The sequence below is a fragment of the Panthera onca genome, chromosome D1, assembly GCF_046562875.1.
Source record: "Panthera onca isolate mPanOnc1 chromosome D1, mPanOnc1 haplotype 2, whole genome shotgun sequence".
Classification (NCBI taxonomy): domain Eukaryota; kingdom Metazoa; phylum Chordata; class Mammalia; order Carnivora; family Felidae; genus Panthera; species Panthera onca.
In genome coordinates, this window is record NC_138348.1 from 77,518,835 (window position 1) to 77,538,681 (window position 19,847).

Here is a 19,847-nt window from a genome sequence, read left to right on the forward strand (position 1 = left end):
TCCAGGGAGAAAAAAATCCCATCTGGTACAAGAGAAATAACTAGGAGAACCGGTAGTCCAAGAAAGAAAACTACCACTCATTATTCACTCGGGGTTAAGGACTAGTCAGATTCCTAGATAATGACTTTCAGCTGGAATTTAGAAAAGAGACGTACAGTGGGCATTTTTATTTACATTTTTAAAACGAAAAGGGTGGCGGGTGGTCAGAGTATAGGGAAAATCATGAAAGCGATAAGGAAGTGAAGTGATGGAAAAAAAGAGGAAAGGGTGGGCAAGAATCCAAAAATCAAAGACATACGGACAGACGGAAGAAAGACTGGAGGATGGTTTTGAAAATAGTAAAGAAAGACAGGCAGAGAGGAAATGAGGGGTGGTGGCTGGGGGAAGGGCTGTCCAAAAAAAATAATTCGAGATGGAATGAGAAACAAGAGAAACTAATGAACTGGGGCTGCCTCAACCAGGGATGAAACGAGATCGTTGCACGAAAGGGAGAATCACCGATAAGGCGGCAGTGAGTTTTAACCTCCCTTTTCCCAGCTTCTAATCCCAAAGAGGGAGGAAGAAGTGGCTCCCAAGTCCCAGGGAAGGAATTTCGGCGCAGCCTTCGGAAGCAGTCAGAGAGATGGGGCACCATCCAGCGGGTCCCCGGCCCCTCTCCATCCCTCTCGGACGCTGGGCGGGGCCGTGGGCATCCTGGTTACCTGGACAGGGAGTCCACGCTGGGCGGCCGTGCTGCGGCCGGCTGGGAGCCAAGACTCTCGCAGCTCGAGCTCTTCTCCATGGCGCGGCGGGGGCAGCGGGAGGGAAAGGCTGAAGCGACCTCCGCCGCTGCGGGGCGGGAGGAGCGGAGGGCGGAGTGCGCCGGGCAGGGGCCGCGGTCAGGCCAGCGCCGGCCCGGGAGGGAGACCGGAAGCGGCCATGTTCCCCCAGACTGCACCGCGCCCGGGGGCCGCCGAGGAGCCGGAGGACCCCGCGGCGCCCCTCTGACTGCAGCCCCGACGCGCTGCGCTCTCTGCGTGCGCTCGCTGCGTGCCCCGCGTGGCCTCTAGACCCTGGGAAAGGAGGTGGCCGTACCGGGGGTGAGAGGGTCCCCTGAGGCTGGAGGGACGAGGACCCCGTGGGAGGAGGGGGAATTTTAGAAACGAGAGAGAGGAATAAGGGAATACTAGGGATGAACGTCTCCGGGGAAGAAAGGGACAGGGATGATAGGCATGGGGATGACTGAGGCCGGCACGGTGCTGGTCAAGGATAGTGAGAAGACGGAGTAATAAAGGAATGCCGGCCAACGGTAGGATGAAGGGGCAGAAAGGACGTGGGGGATCACGAAGAGAAAGAACATACGGGAACGTAAAGGATGAGGAAACTCGAAATGGCAAAAGTGTTCACCAGATTTGGGGCTGAAAATACTAATTAGTTATTATTAAATAGCGATTAAAGGCTGGTTTAGTGAGTCGGACATGAATTCAAGTCCTGCCTCTGCCAGTTACATGCAGTGTAACCCAAGGCATTGAACATCGGCTTCCTTAGCTGTAAAATAGGAAGACTAATGACTTCACAGATTAGATGAGTTAATGCAGGTAAAATGCTTAAAACAATTTTTGGCACATAGTAAGCACTCAAATATTAGATGTTAGTATTACTGCCTACTTCGTAAAGGTTGTTAGGATGCATGTAATGTTTTAATGCATATAAACAGTTTCTAATACAACTGCAAGAAACGGACAGGAACATATAGGAAGGGTGGCAGAGAAGAAGTGATTGGTATGGGAAAGGGAGTGGAGAAAGTACAGGACAGGTAGGAAAAAATTAATGCTCCTCATTCTATCTCCATTCCCCCCACCGACCCAACATTGCAGAAGAGGCACTAGAAAAGCAGAAATTTTCAGTCCTGCTATAACTTGGGTTAAAGTCTGTGTGGTCTGGAAGCGTGCAGGGGAAAGGACTTTGGCGTTAGTCCATGGCACACACAAGGGGGTATGGAAGAGGAAAATGGGAACCAAGAAATGTGCTAAAAGAATTAGACACATCTATATACTATTGTATGTGGTTGTGTTGGATAGGGGACAAACTAACAGTCTTTCCCTGCCCTCACAAATTCCCCTGCAGAGCAGGAAGGGAGGGTAGAGAGATAGAATTGTGATAAGAGACTAGGAACTGGGTGAAGGGGAAATGTTCTGCTGTAATTTTCTGTTACGGAAGACACAGGAAGGACAAAAAAAGGAAAGCATAAAGGAATTTTTCTGATTGAGACTGAATCCCAGTTACCTCATGTGTGACATATAAAATGATGCAAAGACTATTTCTGTAAAATAACAGTGAATAATTAAAAAGAAAAGTCCTTGCTAGGATGAAGAGAATTCTGTTCACTTAAACTGACTTGCTTGTTTGATTTTTTAATATTTGTTTACTTGTGAGATACCATGATCCAGGAAGGAGGGGCAGAGAGAGAGGGGACAGAAGATCTGAAGCAGGGTCTGCGACAACAACAGAGAGCCCCATTCAAGGCTCAGACTCACGAACCGGGAGATCAAGGCCTTAGCCGAAGCTGGATGCTCAACCAACTGAGACACCCAGGTGCCCCAAACTAGGTTTAATTCATAGTGACAACTGATGTTTTTTAAGAAAATCTTAAAGTATAGCCCCAGTGGAATATTAACGTGCAAGTACACTCCCCCAAAGAACAACCTAACCTTGTGTTCAGCATACTTACTAAAATAAAATGGGTTTAAGCACAAACGACTTTGCCTTTCTCTTCCATTCTCTAGCTTGGCAAGGATAGGACGGCAGCTGATAATTTATATTTATATAATTTGTAAAGAGGTCTTCAACTGTACTCCTTTAATAGTCAAAGAGAATAAGCAGTCACAAACACTTAACAAGCATAAACATCTACAGTGTTTCATAAAAGAATTTAGTTACTGATTCCCTGTTTCTACCTGCCTTCCAAAATGCTGACTCATTGTCACATGATACTTTGACGTAGGTTTTCTAATCTAAATTTGGTGAATGCCGATGAATCCTTGAATGGGAGACCCACGCACTCTCTATTACCCAGTTTGTTTCTATCACTGTATTAATAAAGCAGTTAAAACCAGCTGCCTGATGATGTCATAATTTGCATATGAGTCTATCTGGTGATTAATAAAGAACAATAATGTTAGCATAGAGACTTTGTAACCAGACAAATCTGAATTGGAATCGTGATTCTGGCACCTACTTGCCCTATGATATTGATTAGGTTGCTTCTCCAATACTGTTTGCTCATCTCTAAAATGGGAATACAAAACTCCACATAATCACTCGTTTTTACCTACATAGAGTTGGTTGCACAGTAGGATCTCAGTAAATGGATCTTGCTATTATCATCTGTGCTTCCTCTGAACTTAACTGCTTCTAAATATTAAAGCAGTAATTTCTGAGTGAACAACAAGCAAAAAATACTTGAATCTCAGCTGAAAGTTAAATTAGTGCTTAATTCTTTTTCTGACATGTTGGCTGCTATGTCATATAGCCAAGAGAAGCTGCCTTGATTAGGACTTTCTGCACCCCAGTTTCCTTATCTTTTAAAAGAACATGTTAGCCTATCCCAGGTCTTCGGGAACTACTGCTACAATTAAACTATAGTGTAGGTTCATCTTGTAGCTGGGGCACAAGGGCACAAGAGCACCTGGCTCCAGGGGTCCCAAACACCAAGTTCAGCCACTCCCTGTGGACAAAATCCAAAGGCAGAGAGATGACTGGTGGTGAAACAAGAAAGGAATTTATTTCAGTGAGGCCAACACTGGGGAGACAGCAGGATATCCTCTTGAGTATCTCCAAAATGTTGAAAATACTTCCAGGTTTATATAAGGAAAGTGTGAGACAAAGGATGGGTACGTGCAGGTGGGCAGTAAAGGTTAAATCATTATCTTTGAGTCAATCATGGGCAGAGTCTCGCTGGTTCAAAGCAGTCCTTACTGCCTGAGAGAGTAGTTTTGGTTCTCATCAGGGAATGCTTTGCCCATGGGGTCTTTTGCCTGAGTAAGAAACAAGCTGGAAGTGGGGGTGGGGCAGGGGCACACCTAGGTAGCTCCTGGGTGGCTCAGTTGGTTAAGCATCTGACTCGATTTCGGCTCGGGGTTGATCTCACAGTTGGTGACTTGTGCTGACAATGTGAGGCCTGCTTGGGATTGTCTTTCTCTCTCTGCCCGTCTCCCACTCTTGCTCATTCTCTCTCTCAAAATAAATATATAAGCATTTTTTTTTTAACGAAGAATATGCTAGAAAGAACTTGACCAATTAAAAAGTATAAACTGAAGTGAAAATGGAGGTAGTTGAAGTCCTCTTTCAATCTCTCCTATTAAATGGTTAACTTGAGATCTTCCCAAAAGTAATTTTCTTATTTGAAATCTAGGCCAGAGTTTCTCAAGTTATCTCTGAGAAGAACCAATGTTTTGTTTTTAATTTCCAAGCCATCATCAACTAATGCTCTTTTTAAAATATAAGAAAATTAATTACTGGATAAATGAAACTTGAGCAAAAGCCGAAGGCACGCAAAATACAAGGCCAAATTATTTTTCTTATATTTAACAGATACGAAATTACTTCATAAAAGCATGAATGTTTCTAAACAGGTATTCTCAATTCTACTCTCATCTCATGGGCAGTCAATAAATAGTTCATGTATTTGAGTAGCACTGATTTGGATCTATAGGCATGTTGCCTGTCAGCTTATCAAAGGCTGCTTATTAGACAATCAGAATCAGAATAAGGAAATAAACTTCTCTTGAGATAGTAAAATGGTGGGTTAGGAATGGACAAGTAGAGGGATTCTTCTCTTAAAACACACATGCCAAAAAAAAAAAAAAAAAAAAGCATAATCCTGAGATCAAGCATGCATAATTCTTATAATTGTTTATATTTAATCTTTTTATTCCTTTGGTTTAGAGAGTTCCACTTCTAGTACAGAGAAGTAAGCTTCTAACAGATTGACCTTTCCACAGATAACAGCTGGAAACTCCAGACAATAAAACAACACCCTGAGGAGTAAAGAGACTGGACAGAAGTACACAGAAGCAAAATGCATAGGAAGTGACTGGTACAGAGTGCTTTTCCATTTTGAGTGGCTTTGACCTATGGACAAACCAGAATTGTGGTGTGGTACAAGGTGGCAAAAATTCACATAGAAAGCCTGCTATCTTGGGGTGTCTGTGTGGCTCAGTCGGTTGAACACTGACTTTAGCTCAGGTCATGATCTCGAGGTTCATGAGTTCCAGCCCTGCATTGGGCTCTGTGCTGACAGCTTGGAGCCTGGAGCCTGCTTCAGATTCTGTGTTTCCCTCCCTCTCTGCCCCTCTCCTGCTTGTGCTGTTTCTCTCTCTCAAAGATAAATAAACATTAAAAAAATATTAGAAAGAAAAAAAGAGAAAGGAGAAAGAAAGAAAGAAAGAAAGAAAGAGAAAGAAAAAGAAAGAGAAAGGAAGGGAGAAAGGAAGGAAGAAAGAAAGAGAAAGCAAGAAAGCCTGCTATCTTTCTGGCCTGAGGAACCAAGAGAAGGGAGCCCAGGGCAGCTAGAGAATGAGGGAGGAAATCCAAAAAACAGAACCAGAGAACTTTAAACTCTGTTTATAAACTGAGACAATCCTTGGCTAAGCCCTAATTCATTTTGAATAACAAAGGCAGAATGCAAAGAGCTACTATAAACTAACTTAAAATAGAATATCCTTCTACCAGATAAAAGAACTGAAACAAGATTTGAGCTGTTACCCACTATACACAAGTCAATTTTGACACAAGTCAAAATTTTCAATTTTAAGCTAAGTTAATTTCTTGCTAAACAAAAGCATCTATAGTTTACACAGAAATAAAACCAAATCCAGAGACACCAAAACAACATTCATAATGTCAAGTACAAAGTTTAAAATTATTTGGCATAAGGGGCACAGTCTGTTGAGTGCCAGACTTGATTTTCACCTCAGGCCATGATCCCAGAGCTATGGGATCAAGCTCCACTTGGGCTCCATGCTGAGCATAGAGCCTAGTTGAGATTCTCTCTCTCTCTCTCTCTCTCTCTCTCTCTCTCTCTCTCTCTCTCTCCCCCCCCCCCCGTCCCTTTCCCCTGCTCATGCACTCTCTCTCAAATAAAAATAAAAAAATAAAAATAATTACTAGGCATAAAAACTAATAGGAAAATGGAATGTATTCTTAAAGAAAAAGATATTAAAGAGAGGCTAAATTCCAGATGACACATGTATTGGAATTATCAGGCAATGGCTCAAAAGCAACTAATATAACTATGTTCAATAAGGTAAAGGAAAATATGCTGTAATCAATGAAAAGATAGTAAAACTCAGCAGGGGAATCATATACATAAAAAAGATCCAAATACAAACTTTAGGAAAAGTACAATACTGAGAAGAAGAAAAAAAAAATTTACTGGCTGGGCCTAATGGCAAAGTGGATTTAACAGATAAAAATGTCAGAGACCTGAAGACAAATCAATAGAAATTATCCAATATGAAAAAGAGAGTATTTTTAAAACATCATCATAAAAAATATATATTATCAGAGGCCAAGGGACATGAGGGACAATATCAAAAGATCTAATACGCAAATAATTGGAGTTTTAGAAGAAGTAGAAAATATTAGGCAGCGAAAACTATTTTTTAAAAAAATTATAGCCAAATCTTACCAAATATATCTAACAGCATAAATTTACAGATTTGAGTGCTCAGCAAACACAAAACAGGATAAATACACAGAAAACCATGCTTAGGCACATCATAATTAAACTGCTGAAAACCAAAGATAAAGAGAAACACATCAAAGCAGCAAGAGAGAAATGACACATTACATATGGGGGACTACATTTCTAAGAGTCACAGTTTTCTTAGCAGATATTATGGATGATAGAAAACCATAGAGAAACATCTTTAAAGTTCTTAAAGAAGAAAAGTCAAAACAGAATATATCTAGGTTCCACAAAAACATCTTTCAATGATGATAGTGAAGTACACATTTTCAGGTGAAGTACAGGAGTGCCTGGCTGGCTCGGTTGTTAGAGCATGTGACTCTTGATCTCGAGTTATGAGTTCAAACCCCATGTTGGGCATAGAGTTTACTTAGAAAAACAAAATAGATGAAGGACAATTAAGACAATGTGTTGCCAATAGAAATACAAAATTTGCTAAAGAAAATTCTTCAGGCTAAAGAGAAATGATACCAAAGGTAACTTGGACATTCAACAGGAAGATGAAAAATGGAAAATATTTGGGGAGCCTGGGTGGCTCAGTTTGTTGAGTGTCCGACTTCAGCTTAGGTCATGATCTCATGGTTCATGGGTTCAAGCCCCTTGTCAGGCTCCGAGCTGACAGCTTGCTCAGAGCCTGAAGCCTGCTTCCAAGTCTGTGTCTCCTTCTCTCTCTGCCCCTCCCCTACTCGTACACTGTCTCATTCTGTCTCTCAAAAATAAAGAAATGTAAAACAAATGGGAAATATTTAGGTAAATGTAAGAATATTTTCCCTTTTAATTTCTTTAAAATGTGTAAGACTGTTTAAAGTGAAAATTACACTTTCTGTGGAGTTTGTAATGTATGTGTATGTAATACATATGAAAATGAGAGCATAACGTTTGTCAAGGATTCATTGTAAATGGAACTAAATAATTGCAAAGTTTGTATATTTTATGTGAAGTGGTTCAGCATGAATTCTAAGCAATCTTATTGTTAAGGTATTATTTTTATCTCTATTTTATAGATGAAAAAAATTCTGAAGCCTTGGAAGTTTAAATATCAAGGTCACAGGAAGCAGAATGGGACTGGAGTTTAGGGCTACTTCACTCTGATGCCCATCTTAATCACACTATGCTGTGATTCCTCATGAAAAATTCATGCAATTCTCATGACAATCCTTTCAGTTAAATGTTGATTAGGGATTGGCCATAAACTTTCCTTTGCTATTGTGTACTTCTATAAGCTTCTTAGTTAAATTCCTCTTTAGTCTGGAAGTCTAGTTTTAATTTGGAGTTTTAGAACTCACCCACCATATATTTAATGGTCCTCTCCCAGATTTCCAGAAAACAAATGATGTTGGCAAATTATGCTACCTGAATAAATCACCCTGTAATCTGTGCATTTTCCCAAGAAAGCTATATTTCATAAATTCATTACAGCAATATAATATGCATGCAAAATTCTTTTTCTTTCTTTCTTTCTTTCTTTCCTTCTTTCCTTCTTTCCTTCTTTCTTCCTTATTTTAATTCCAGTATAGTTAACATACAGTGTTATATTAGTTTCATGTGTACAATATTTGACAATTCTATACTCAGGGCTCATCATAGTAAATATACTCTTAATCTCTTTCACTTATTTCATACATCCTCCCTCCTACCCTCTTCTTTGGTAACCATCAGTTCTTATGGTTAAGAATCTGTGTTTTTGGGGGTGCCTGGGCAGCTTAGTAGGTTGAGCGTTTGACTCTTGATGTTGGCTCAGGTCACAATCTCACAGTTCATCAGATGGAGCCCAGCGGTGGACTCTGTGCTGACAGCACGGAGCCAGCTTGGGATCCTCTCTCTCCCTCTCTCGCTACCCTTCCCTCCACTCTCTCAAAATAAACAAATAAACCTTTAAAAGAAAGTCTGTGTTGTGATTTGTCTCCTTTTTTCCTTTGTTCATTTGTTTTGTTTCTTTTTTTAAATTTTTTTTAATCTTTATTTATTTTTGAGAGACAGAGAGAGACAGAGTGTGAGCAGGGGAGGAACAGAGAGGAGACACAGAATCCGAAGCAGGCTCCAGGCTCTGAGCTGTCAGCACAGAGCCCGATGCAGGGCGTGAACTCATGAACTGCAAGATCATGACCTGAGCTGAAATTCAATGCTCAACCAACTGAGCCACCCAGGCGCCCCCATTTGTTTTGTTTCTTAAACTCCACATATGAGTGAAGTCATATGGTATTGTCTTTCTCTGACTGACTTATTTCACTTAGCATTATATTCTCTAGATCCATCCAAGTTGTTGCAAATGGCAAGATTTCATTCTCTTTATGGCTGAGTAACATTCCATTATATATATATATAATGGAATATATATATACACACATATATGTATGTATATGTGCATATGTACATATATGTATATATACATATATGTACATATATACATATATGTATATATATAATTTAGCTATTATAAATAATGCTGCAATAAACAGAGGGGTGCATATATCTTTACAAATTAGTGTCTTTGTATTCTTTGGGTAAATACCCAGGAGCAGAATTTTTGGATCATATGGTAATTCTATTTTTAATTTTTTGAGGAAACTCTATACGGTTTTCCACAGTGGGTGCACCAGTTTGCATTTTCACCAACAGTCCACAAGGGGTCCTTTTTCTCCCCAGCCTTGCCAACACTTATTGTTTTTTGTATTTTTTATTTTAGGTGTGAGGTGATATCGCATTGTGGTTTAGATTTGCATTTCCCTGATAATGAGTCTTGTTGAGCATCTTTTCATGTGTGTATTGGCCATCTGGATGTTCTCTTTAGAGAAATGTCTGTCCATGTCCCCTGCCCATTTTTTAATTAGTTTATCTGTCTTTTGGGTTTTGAGTTTTATATCTTTATATATTTTGGATACTAACTCTTTATTGGATATTTCATTTGCAAATATATTCTTCCATTTAGTAAGCTATTTTTTTTAGTTTTGTTGGTTTCCTCTGATATGCAGAAGCTTTTTATTTTGATGTAGTCACAATAGTTTATTTTTACTTTTATTTCTTTTCCCTGAGGAGACATATCTAAAAAAAATGTTGCTACAGCTAATGCCAGACAAAGTACTGCTTGTGTTCTCTTCTAGGATTTTTATGGTTTCAGGTCTCATATTTAGGTCTTTAACCCATTTTGAATTTATTTTGGGGTATGGCATAAGAAAAGGGTCCAGTTTCATTCTTTTGCATGCAGCTGTCCAGTTTCCCCAACACTATTTGTTGAAGAGACTGTCTTTTTCCCATTGCATATTCTTGCCTCCTTTGTTGAAAATTAACCATATAATCATGGGTTTATTTCTGGGCTCTCTATTCTGTTCCATTGATCTATGTGTCTATTTTTGTGACTGTGCCATTCTGTTTTGATTACTATAGCTTTGTAGTGTATCTTGAAATCTGGGATTGTGATATTTCCAGTTTTGTTCTTCTTTTTCAAAATTGCTTTGGCTTTGGGGAGTCATTATGGTTCCCTACAGATTTTAGGATTATTTGTTGCAGTTTTGTGAAAAAAAAAAAAAAAAAAAAAAAAAAAAAAAAAAAAAAAAAAAAAAGCTGATTGTTATTTTGATGGGGATTCCATTAAATCTGTAGATTGCTTTCAATAGTATAACAATTTAATAATATTTGTTCTTCCAATCCATACACATTGAATATCTTTCCATTCGTTTGTGACATCTTCAATTGCTTCATCATTATTTTATAGTTTTCAGAGTATAGGTCTTTCACCTCCTTAGTTAAGTTTATTCCTAGGTATTTTATTATTTGTGGAGCAAATGGGATTGATTAATTTCTCTTCCTTTTACTTCATTATTAGTGTATAGAAATGCAACCGATGTCTGTATATTGATTTTGTATCCTGCAACCATACTGAATTCATTTATCAGTTCTAGTAGTTTTTGGTGGACTCTTTAGGGTTTCCTGTATATAGTATCATATTATATGCAAATAGGAAAGTTTTACTTCTTCCTAACCAATATTAAATGCCTTTTATTTATTTTTGTTGTCTGATTGCTGTGGCTAGAACTTTCAGTACTATGTTGAAAGAGATGGTAAGAGTGGGAATGCCTGGCTGGCTCAGTTGGTAGAGCACTCAACTCTTGATTTCAGGGTTGTGAGTTCAAGCCCCATGTTGGACATAGAGTTTACATTAAAAAATAAAATAAATAAATAATTTTTAAGTGGTGAAAGTGAACGTCCTTGTCTTGTCCCTGATCTTGGAGGAAAGGTTCTCAGTTTTTTACCATTGAGTATGATGTTCACTGTGGGGTTTTCATATATGGACTTTATTATGTTGAGGTATATTCTCTCAAAACCTACTTTAATGAGGGTTTTTATCATGAATAAATGTACTTTGTCAAATGCTTTTCCTGTATCTATGAAAATAATTGTATGGTTTTTATTCTTTCTCTTATTGGTGTGATGTATCATGTTGGTTGATTTTTGTGAATATTGAACCACTCTTGCATCCCAGGAATAAATCCCACTTGATCAAGATCAAGACTTTTTAATGTATTGTTGGATTCAGTTTGCCAATAATTTGTTAAGGATTTTGTATGCATGCTTATTAGAGATATTGGCCTGTAGTTCTCTCTTTGTCTCTCTCTCTTTCCTCTTATTCTTTTTTTTTCTTTCCTTTCCTTTTTTTTTTTTTTTTTTTTTTTTTTTTTTTTAGTGCTTTTGTCTGGGTTTGGTATTAGGGTAATACTGGATTCATAGAATGAATTTGGAAGTTTCCTTTCCTCTTCTGTATTTTGGAATAGCTTGAGGAGAATAGTATTTAATTTTTTGGAAGACATCAGCTGTGAAGCCATCTGGTCCAGGACTTTTATTTGTTGGGAGTTTTTCTGTTGTTGGTGGTGGTTTTTTTTTTTTTTTCTGGTTTTTTTTTTTTGTTTTTTTTTTTTTTTTAGTTTTTAATTTTAGGTAAGCTCCACACCAAACATGGGGCTCAAACTCATGACCCTGAGATTAAGAGTCACATGCTCTGCTGACTGAGCCAGCCAGCCACCCCTTTTGGGAGTTTTTTGATTACTGATTCAATGTCATTGCTGGTAATCAGTCTGTTCAAGTTTTCTATTTCTTCCTGATTCCGTTTTCAAAGATTATATGTTTCTAGCAATTTATCCATTTCTTCTAGGTTGTCCAACTTGTTGGCATGTAATTGTTCATAATATTTTCTTATAATTCTTTATATTTCTGTGGTATCAGTTGTTATTTCTCCTTTTTTATTTCTGATTTTTATTTGAGTCCTCTGTTTTTTTGGATGAGTCTGGCTAAAGATTTAACATTTTTGTTGATCTTTTAAAAGAACCAGCTCCTGGTTTTATTGATCTGTTCTATTATTTTTTTAAATTTCTATTTCATTTATTTCTCCTCTAATCTTTCTTGTTTCCTTTCTTCTACTGGTTTTGGGTTTTGTTTGTTTTTCTTTTTCTTTTTTTTTTTTTTTTTTCAACGTTTTTTTTTTATTTTATTTTTGGGACAGAGAGAGACAGAGCATGAACGGGGGAGGGGCAGAGAGAGAGGGAGACACAGAATCGGAAACAGGCTCCAGGCTCCGAGCCATTAGCCCAGAGCCCGACGCGGGGCTCGAACTCACAGACCGCGAGATCGTGACCTGGCTGAAGTCGGACGCTTAACCGACTGCGCCACCCAGGCGCCCCTGTTTTTCTTTTTCTAGGTTGTTTGAGATTTTTCTTGCTTCTTGATATAGCCCTGTACTGCTATAAACTTCCCTCCTAGGGGCACCTTGGTGTCTTAGTTGGTTAAGCATTCAACTCTTGATCTCAGTTGAGGTCTTGATCTCAGGGTCGTGAGTTCAAGCCCTGCATTGGGCTCCATGCTGGGTGTGAAGCCTACATACAAACATAAAAAAAAAAAAAAAAAAAGAAAAGAAAAGAAAGATAAAAGAAAAACTTCCCTCTCTTAGAACAGCTTGAGATGCCTTCATTCTGAAGAGCAGAAAGTTTGCACATGCACAATATACTCCAGGTACTTCTGCAAGGCAGAGAATAAGTTCAGGCCAGCGTCAAGTAAGTGCAATAGTTTCCTGGATACGATACCAAAAGCACAGGCAACAATGAAAATAGATAAGTGGGGGGACCTGGGTGGCTCAGTCGGTTGAGCATTTTATTTCAGCTCAGGTTACGATCTCATGGTTCGTGAGTTCAAGCCCTGTGTCAGTCTCTGTGCTGATGGCTCAGAGCCTGGAGTCTGATTTGGATTCTGTGTCTCCCTCCCTCTCTGTTCCATCCCCGCTCACACGCAGTCTCTCTCTCAAAATAAATAAAGATAAATAGAAATAAATAAAGATAAAATAAATAAAGATAAAAATGGGATGATGTCAAACCTAAAATATTTGTGCTTCAGGGGACACAATCAATAAAGTGCAGAGACAACTAATGAAATGGGAGAAAATATTTGCAAATCAATATATAAGATAGGGGCCCCTGGGTGGCTCAGTCGGCTGAGCATCTGACTTCTGCTCAGGTCACGATCTCGTGGTCCTTTGAGTTCGAGCCCCGCGTGGAGATCTGTGCTGACAGCTCGGAGCCTGGAGCCTGCTTCGGATTCTGTGTCTCTCTTTCTCTCTGCCCCTCCCCCACTCATGCTCTGTCTCTCTGTCAAAAATAAATAAACATTAAAAAATTAATATATATATATATATATATGATAAATGACATATATCCATAATACATAAAGAACACTTAACAATTCAACACCAAAAAAATCAAATAACTGTATTAGAAAATGGGCATAGGACTTGAATAGACATTTCTGCAAAGATGATAAACAAATGGTCAATAAGCACAAGAAAAGAAGCTCAACTTCACTAATCATTGAAAAAATGCAAATCAAAACCATAATGGAATACTGTTTGACACCCATTAGGATGGCTTCTATCAAAAACTCCCCCAAAAAAGGAAGTATTGATGAAGATATGGAGAAATTGGAATCCTGTGTACTGTTGGTGCACTGCCATAATGGTGCAACTGCTATGGAAAATGATATTTGAGGCTCCTCCAAAAAATTAAAAATAGAACTACCATATGATCCACTATCCCACTTCTGGGTATATATGCAAAAGAATTTAAAGCAAGGTCTCAAAGTGTTATTTGTACAATATGTTCATAGCAGCACTTTTTACAATAGCCAAGAGGTGGAAGCAACCTAAATGTCCATCAAAAGATGAATGGATAAACAAAATGTGGTAAATACATTCAATGGAAAATTATTAAAAAGAAAGGGAATTCTGTCACATGCTACAATATGGATGAGCCTTTGGGATATTATGCTAAACGAAACAAGCCAGTCACAAAAAGATAATACTATATGAGTCCACTTATACAAGGTAATCAAAGTGATAAAACTCTTAGAGACAAAGAGTAGAATGGTGGTTTCCAGGGGTAGCAAGGAAGGAAAAAGAGAGTTACTGTTCAATGGGTATAGCATTTCAGTTATGCAGGATGAAAAGATTTTTTTCATATACAACAATAAGTTGTATATAGTTACCGCTACTCTACACTTAAGAGTGGTTAAGATAGTAAGTGTATGTACTTTTTACCACAAAAATAAATAAATAAGAGTGTAACTATCGTATGATCCATATTCTATCATATCCAAAAGAATTGAAAGTATGTCCATCACTTAATTTTATGATATTGGTCCAGAAGTTGCACACCTGAATTCAGCTCTTATCTGATTGGCCAGAACTTAGTCACGGTCCATCCCACTGTAAGAGAAGATTAGAAATACAATGTTTAGATATGTGTCTCTATTCAATTTCTATTGCTGTGTAGCAAATTATCATCAATTTAGCAGCCTAACATGAAACATTTATTTATTATCACAGTTTCTGTGGATCAGGCAATCTTGGCAAGATTTCACTTGGTCCTCTGGTCAGGATCTCATCAGGCTGAAATCAAGGTGTTAGCCAGGCTGTGTTCTCCTCTGGAGGCTTGACTGGAAGAATCTATTTCCAAGATAATTCAGATTGTTGCAAAATCCCTCTGGCTTTGCTGCGTAATGCAAGCTAATCACATGAGTAAAAGTCCATCACATTCACACATCCTGCCACACTCAGGGGGAGGGGAATACATAGGGTATGTATAATTTTTGAAAACACAGACTTTCTTTTTTTAAGTTTATTAATTTATTTTGAGGGAGAAAGAAATTGGGGGAGGGGCAGAAAGAGAGGGAGAGAGGATCTCAAGGAAGATCCACGCTCTTAGTGCAAAGCTTCATGTGGGGCTGGATCTCAGGAACAGTGAGATCATGATCTGAGCCCCCTGGGGGGCTTGATCTCAGGAACCATGAGATTATGACCTGAGCCAAAATCAGGAGTCAGATGCTTCACTGACTGAACCACCAAGGCACCCCAAGAAAGAGTCTCTTAAGCAAGACAGGAAACTAGAAACCAAAAAGAAAAAGGAAAACACTAACAAACTTGATTATATAAATACATAATTTGTTTCTGGTGAATGAAGCCATAAACAAAGATAAAAGAAAGTTGATGGACTGGACATACTAAAAAAAGGAAAAAAAATGAACATGAGATAAGGAAGGCAACAACTCAGTGGAAAAATGGACAGAGAACACACAAAAAAAAATTGACGAAAAAATGCAATTAGCCAATAATATATACCTCACTGATAATGGTGGAGATGACAATTAAAATAGCAATGACTGGGGCACCTCAGTGGCTCGGTAGGTTGAGCGTCTGACTTCAGCTCATGATCCTGTGGTTCATGAGTTCAAGCCCCACATCAGGCTCGCTGCTGTCAGGGCAGAGCCCGCTTCAGATCCTCTGTCCCCCTTTCTCTCTCTGCTGCTCCCCTGCTTGCACTCACTCTAAAATAAATTTAAAACAGCATAATAAAATAAAATAGCAATGACTTGTTTTTCACTCACAGGACTCATTAATAACAACTAGTGTTTGCAAAAATCCAGAGAAACTCATATCCCACTGGAGAACATATAGTTGGCACAGCCTTATTTGGCGGATTTTTTTGGCAGTATCTATTAAAATAAATAATATGGGGGCGCCTGGGTGGCTCAGTCGGTTAAACGTCCGACTTCAGCTCAGGTCACGATCTCGTGGTCTGTGAGTTCGAACCCCGCATGGGGCTCTGGGCTGATGGCTCAGAGCCTGGAGCCTGTTTCCGATTCTGTGTCTCCTTCTCTCTGCCCCTCCCCCGTTCATGCTCTGTCTCTCTCTGTCTCAAAAATAAATAAACGTTAAAAAAAATTAAAAACAAAATTAAAAAAAAATAAAAGAAATAATATGTCTTTGATTCAGACATTCGACTTATTACACACACATAGCTTAACTGTCCATTATAGAGTACCACACTACTAAGCAGCTATTCGGATCTCCAGGACACATTGTTAAACAAAAACAAACAAAAATTGTCAACTAAAATATATCTGATTGATACGTATTTAGAAAAAATGGAATACATTTAAATTCATGAGTATAAATACATATTAAAAGATCTGCAAGGGTGCCTGGGTGGCTCAGTCGGGTAGGTGTCCAACTCTTGATTTTGACTCAGGTCATGATCTCATGGTCATGGCTCGAGACCCACATCAGGCTCCATGCTGAGTGTGAAACTTGCTTAAGATTCTCTCTCTCCTTCTCTTTCTTCCCTTCCCCATCCCTGCAAAAAAAAAAAAAAAAAAAAAAAAAAGATCTGCAAGAACAAGTATCAAATTAGTAATCCTTATCATCTCTTGGAAAGGAAAATTGGTTGGATTGGGGAAGGTAAGTGTGAGAAGAAATTTTAACTTTCTACTGTATATATTTTTATATGTCATAAACTTTTAATATCAAGCATATGTTTATGTAAGTTGAAAAGCAATGAAAATAAAGAAGCAAATGTATTATAAAGGTACCCATAAATAACCTTTAATAATAATAATAATAATAATAATAATAATAACAATTAAGTGATGTGAAACATTACTATAACAAACAATTCTCTAAGCTCTTTTACATTACATTATCTTTATATTGATTGTATGTATGTATCTTTTAGACAATATTATCACACTGTCTTTACAACACTCCAGTGAGGTACGTAAGTAGGTAAATATTATTACCCTCATTTTATGGTTGAGGAAATATTCTTTTTTAAAATAATTTTTCATGTTTATTTTTGAGGGAGAGAGAGCAGGGGAGGGGCAGAGAGAGAGGGACACAGAATCTGAAGCAGCCTCCAGGCTCTGAGCTGTCAGCGCAGCCTGATGCGGGGCTCAAACCCATGAACCATGAGATCATGACCTGAGCCTAAGTCAGATAACTGACTAAGCCACCCAGGTGCCCCTATAGCTGAGGAAGTATTGTTAAGTAATTTGCCATCCTTTGTATTATTGTATTTACTGAAAGTCCAGTTTTTCCTCATCATGAGATAGAGGCAATCTAAAGAGTCTGTAATATAAGTATAGTTTGTTGAAGTTCATACACAAAAGACAGGCATGTGGCGTTCGTGCATTTTGCAGGGTTTTCAAAATTATATCAATACCACTGACTGATAATTTTCAAGAAAACCAAGACAATTAGAATAATCTTGGGATCGTGATATAATTAAATAAATAAAAAAATAAAGGTACTTTATAAACAACACAATGCTATGCAAATAGTGATTATTATAGTGGCAGCACATGGTTTAACAGGGCTAGAAAACCTAAGCAGAATCCTGGCTTTATACTTCCTACATGTGTGAATTCAGAGTAGTCATCTAATCTCTCTGAGCTCCTGTAAAATGTAGCTCAGATTCTTTGATCTCCCCGCCTTCTTCCTCCATTATGTGCATGTGACTGCGCACACATACATATCAGAATGTGAAAATTAACTGAGATGATACGTGTAAAAGCATCCAGGATGGTGCCTGGCACGTGATACATGTTTTACAAGTGGTAGTTCTCTGTGTAATTCATTAAAAAAATAAAGACACATATAGCATGGGTCAGATGAAAGAACAGAGACTGAGGATTCCCGGCAGTTTGGCAGTAATTGAAGACCCCAGCGTCTAGAGTTTTCTAGTGACCTTGGAGACATATTAAACAATATCAATAGACTGGACTATCTGAAAATCCATTTTAAAAAATCTCTGCGTTTGAATCTATTAATCTCATATTTTCAGATAATATAATCTCTATGATTGTGATTTAATCTAGCAACTGTCACTTTTACATTGAGTACGTTAAATTGTCAGTTTGATCACGGTTCCTAAACTACACGCCTGTGGACATGTTGCCTTCTGTTTTTGATTCATTAAAATTACTTTTGCATTCATGGCATTTTCATGACTGCTTGATATATTACTTCAGGCATTGGGAAGCAGATAAAAGATTTCTGGCATCTTGGGAAGGATGAATTTGTCCTGGAAGAGATTACATCTTGATGTATTGTTATTGAATCTCCTGGAAAATGTTGTATGAACTGTCAAGCTTTGGTACCAGTTTTCAGTGTCTAATGTTAGGTATCTAATGTACATCACATTTATGTGGTGTGGGTTGCTTGTATGTACTCTCAAGGTCATCTACTGCCCTTCTGCTCCAACTCCTGGTAACTGTAGGGGGTGTTTGAGAACAACCACCTCCTCCTGACTTTAAATAAAGTTTGCGTTTGGGACTGAAAACTGATCAAAAACCTACTTGTCTTCACTAAGGGCCTCAATCACTTTGAAACATTCAGATTTGAAGATAAAATGGGGTCAAAATAACTTGACATTTCTTTTCAATTCTTACGGTCTTATCAGAGCCAGATGATTCTGACATCTCTTTGTTAACAACTTTTCTAGCCTCCTATTAATGTTCTCACACCTCCTTCAAATCTTCGTTCAAATGTCTCCTTCTCGAGACCTACCTTGAATATTCTTTTAAAATTACATATACACCCTTAGATTCATATCTCCCTTATCCTCTTCTAATTTTTTTCTTACCACTTATTGGCTTCTGCTTGCCATATCCTTTCCTTATTTACTCTGTTGTTATTATCTATCGCCTTCAGTTAGGAATCCTTGTTGGTTTTGCCTACTGATAGGTCCCAAGCACAGAAGAGTGCTTAGTACAAAGTGGGAATTCAATAAATATATATTTGAATGAATAAATAAATGCATATGTCTCATAGGTTCCCCTAAGAAAATTCTTGATCTGATTTGGTAAGTGCTTGTGAGAACACAAGAAAAAGTGTTATTCACTTTTAACAGTGTTTTGGGTGAGTGATGACTTTATGAAGAATATGTTCTCTTGGCAGAAGATGTTTGTATTCTTCTTCCAGGCAATCTGTCCACCACTAGGTTTAAGTCTAAAATACACGTTCATTTCTTTGTAATGCTTTCACATTATTCATGATTTATAATACCCCTATAGTTCAAGATGTAACATCTGTGCGGTACAACAAAGAGGAAAAAACTAACAACATTCTTTGTGTTACCCAAATAGAGATCTTCGGATCTCTGGGTATAAATTCCAAAGCTTGGATTCTATCACCACAATGTGTTGTTAAGTGTTACTCATAGACTCTGAAAGGCTTAAGGCAAATTAAATACTGACTTTTTTTTTTTTTAATTAAGAAGCGGAGTAATAGGAAATCTCAAAATCAAGACCAAAATAAAACAGCTACCTGCTTAGAACCAATTTAATGACAGAGAAGAAACACCAGCAAAAAGTGCCCCCACAACACCCCAGCATTTCAGGGCTATAGTTTGAAAATATGGAGAATTTATATATGTGATCCCAGGTCAGCAAGGTTTATGTAGAGGAAACTCGCAGAAGTGAAATTGAGGGGAAAAAGAGAGATGAGCGCAAATAGGTTGGAGGGAGGTTAATCGTGAAGTGTGCCTTAGGAGGAGTTGTACAAGGCCAAATCTATTTAGTTAAACTCTCAGAATACAATTTCAGGTTTAATAAATGTATTCCTTACTGAAACCAGATTTGCTAGGAATATTCGAACAGGTCTAAAATGATGCAATAGACTTCAGAAACAAGGAACCCAAGCTAAAAAGGGAAACGAATAAAGGATTTTGACTTAATAATCCATGTTTTCTCCAGAATAAAGGAATCCACTGCATAGCTGCCCTCTTTGTCTGCATTTATTTTTATA

At 38.2% G+C, this 19,847-nt stretch overlaps 1 protein-coding gene and 1 long non-coding RNA gene across 4 annotated transcripts in view; one reads left to right on the top strand and one right to left on the bottom strand.

Moving 5' to 3' along the window:
• The window catches only part of MTMR2 (myotubularin related protein 2), a 117,590-nt gene extending 116,665 nt beyond the window's left edge, over positions 1-925 (bottom strand). The window contains exon 1 of one of the 2 annotated variants that reach the window (XM_060605301.3): positions 702-925. In XM_060605301.3, coding sequence (XP_060461284.1) covers positions 702-781 — 80 coding nt within the window. In that variant the 5' untranslated portion in view covers positions 782-925. The remainder of the gene's footprint in view (positions 1-701) is intronic. The other variant, XM_060605302.3, reaches the window with a different exon arrangement.
• A 47-nt stretch (positions 926-972) lies between these two features.
• LOC132661126 (uncharacterized) lies at positions 973-5,404 on the top strand. Of its 2 annotated transcripts, none has more exons than XR_013550071.1 (2): positions 973-1,079; positions 4,983-5,404. It is a non-coding gene; the product is annotated as an uncharacterized LOC132661126 (long non-coding RNA). The 2 variants fall into 2 exon arrangements; XR_009602071.2 differs by lacking the exon at positions 4,983-5,404 and adding an exon at positions 2,416-2,739 and having other exon boundaries at positions 997-1,079.
• Positions 5,405-19,847: the final 14,443 nt, after the last annotated feature.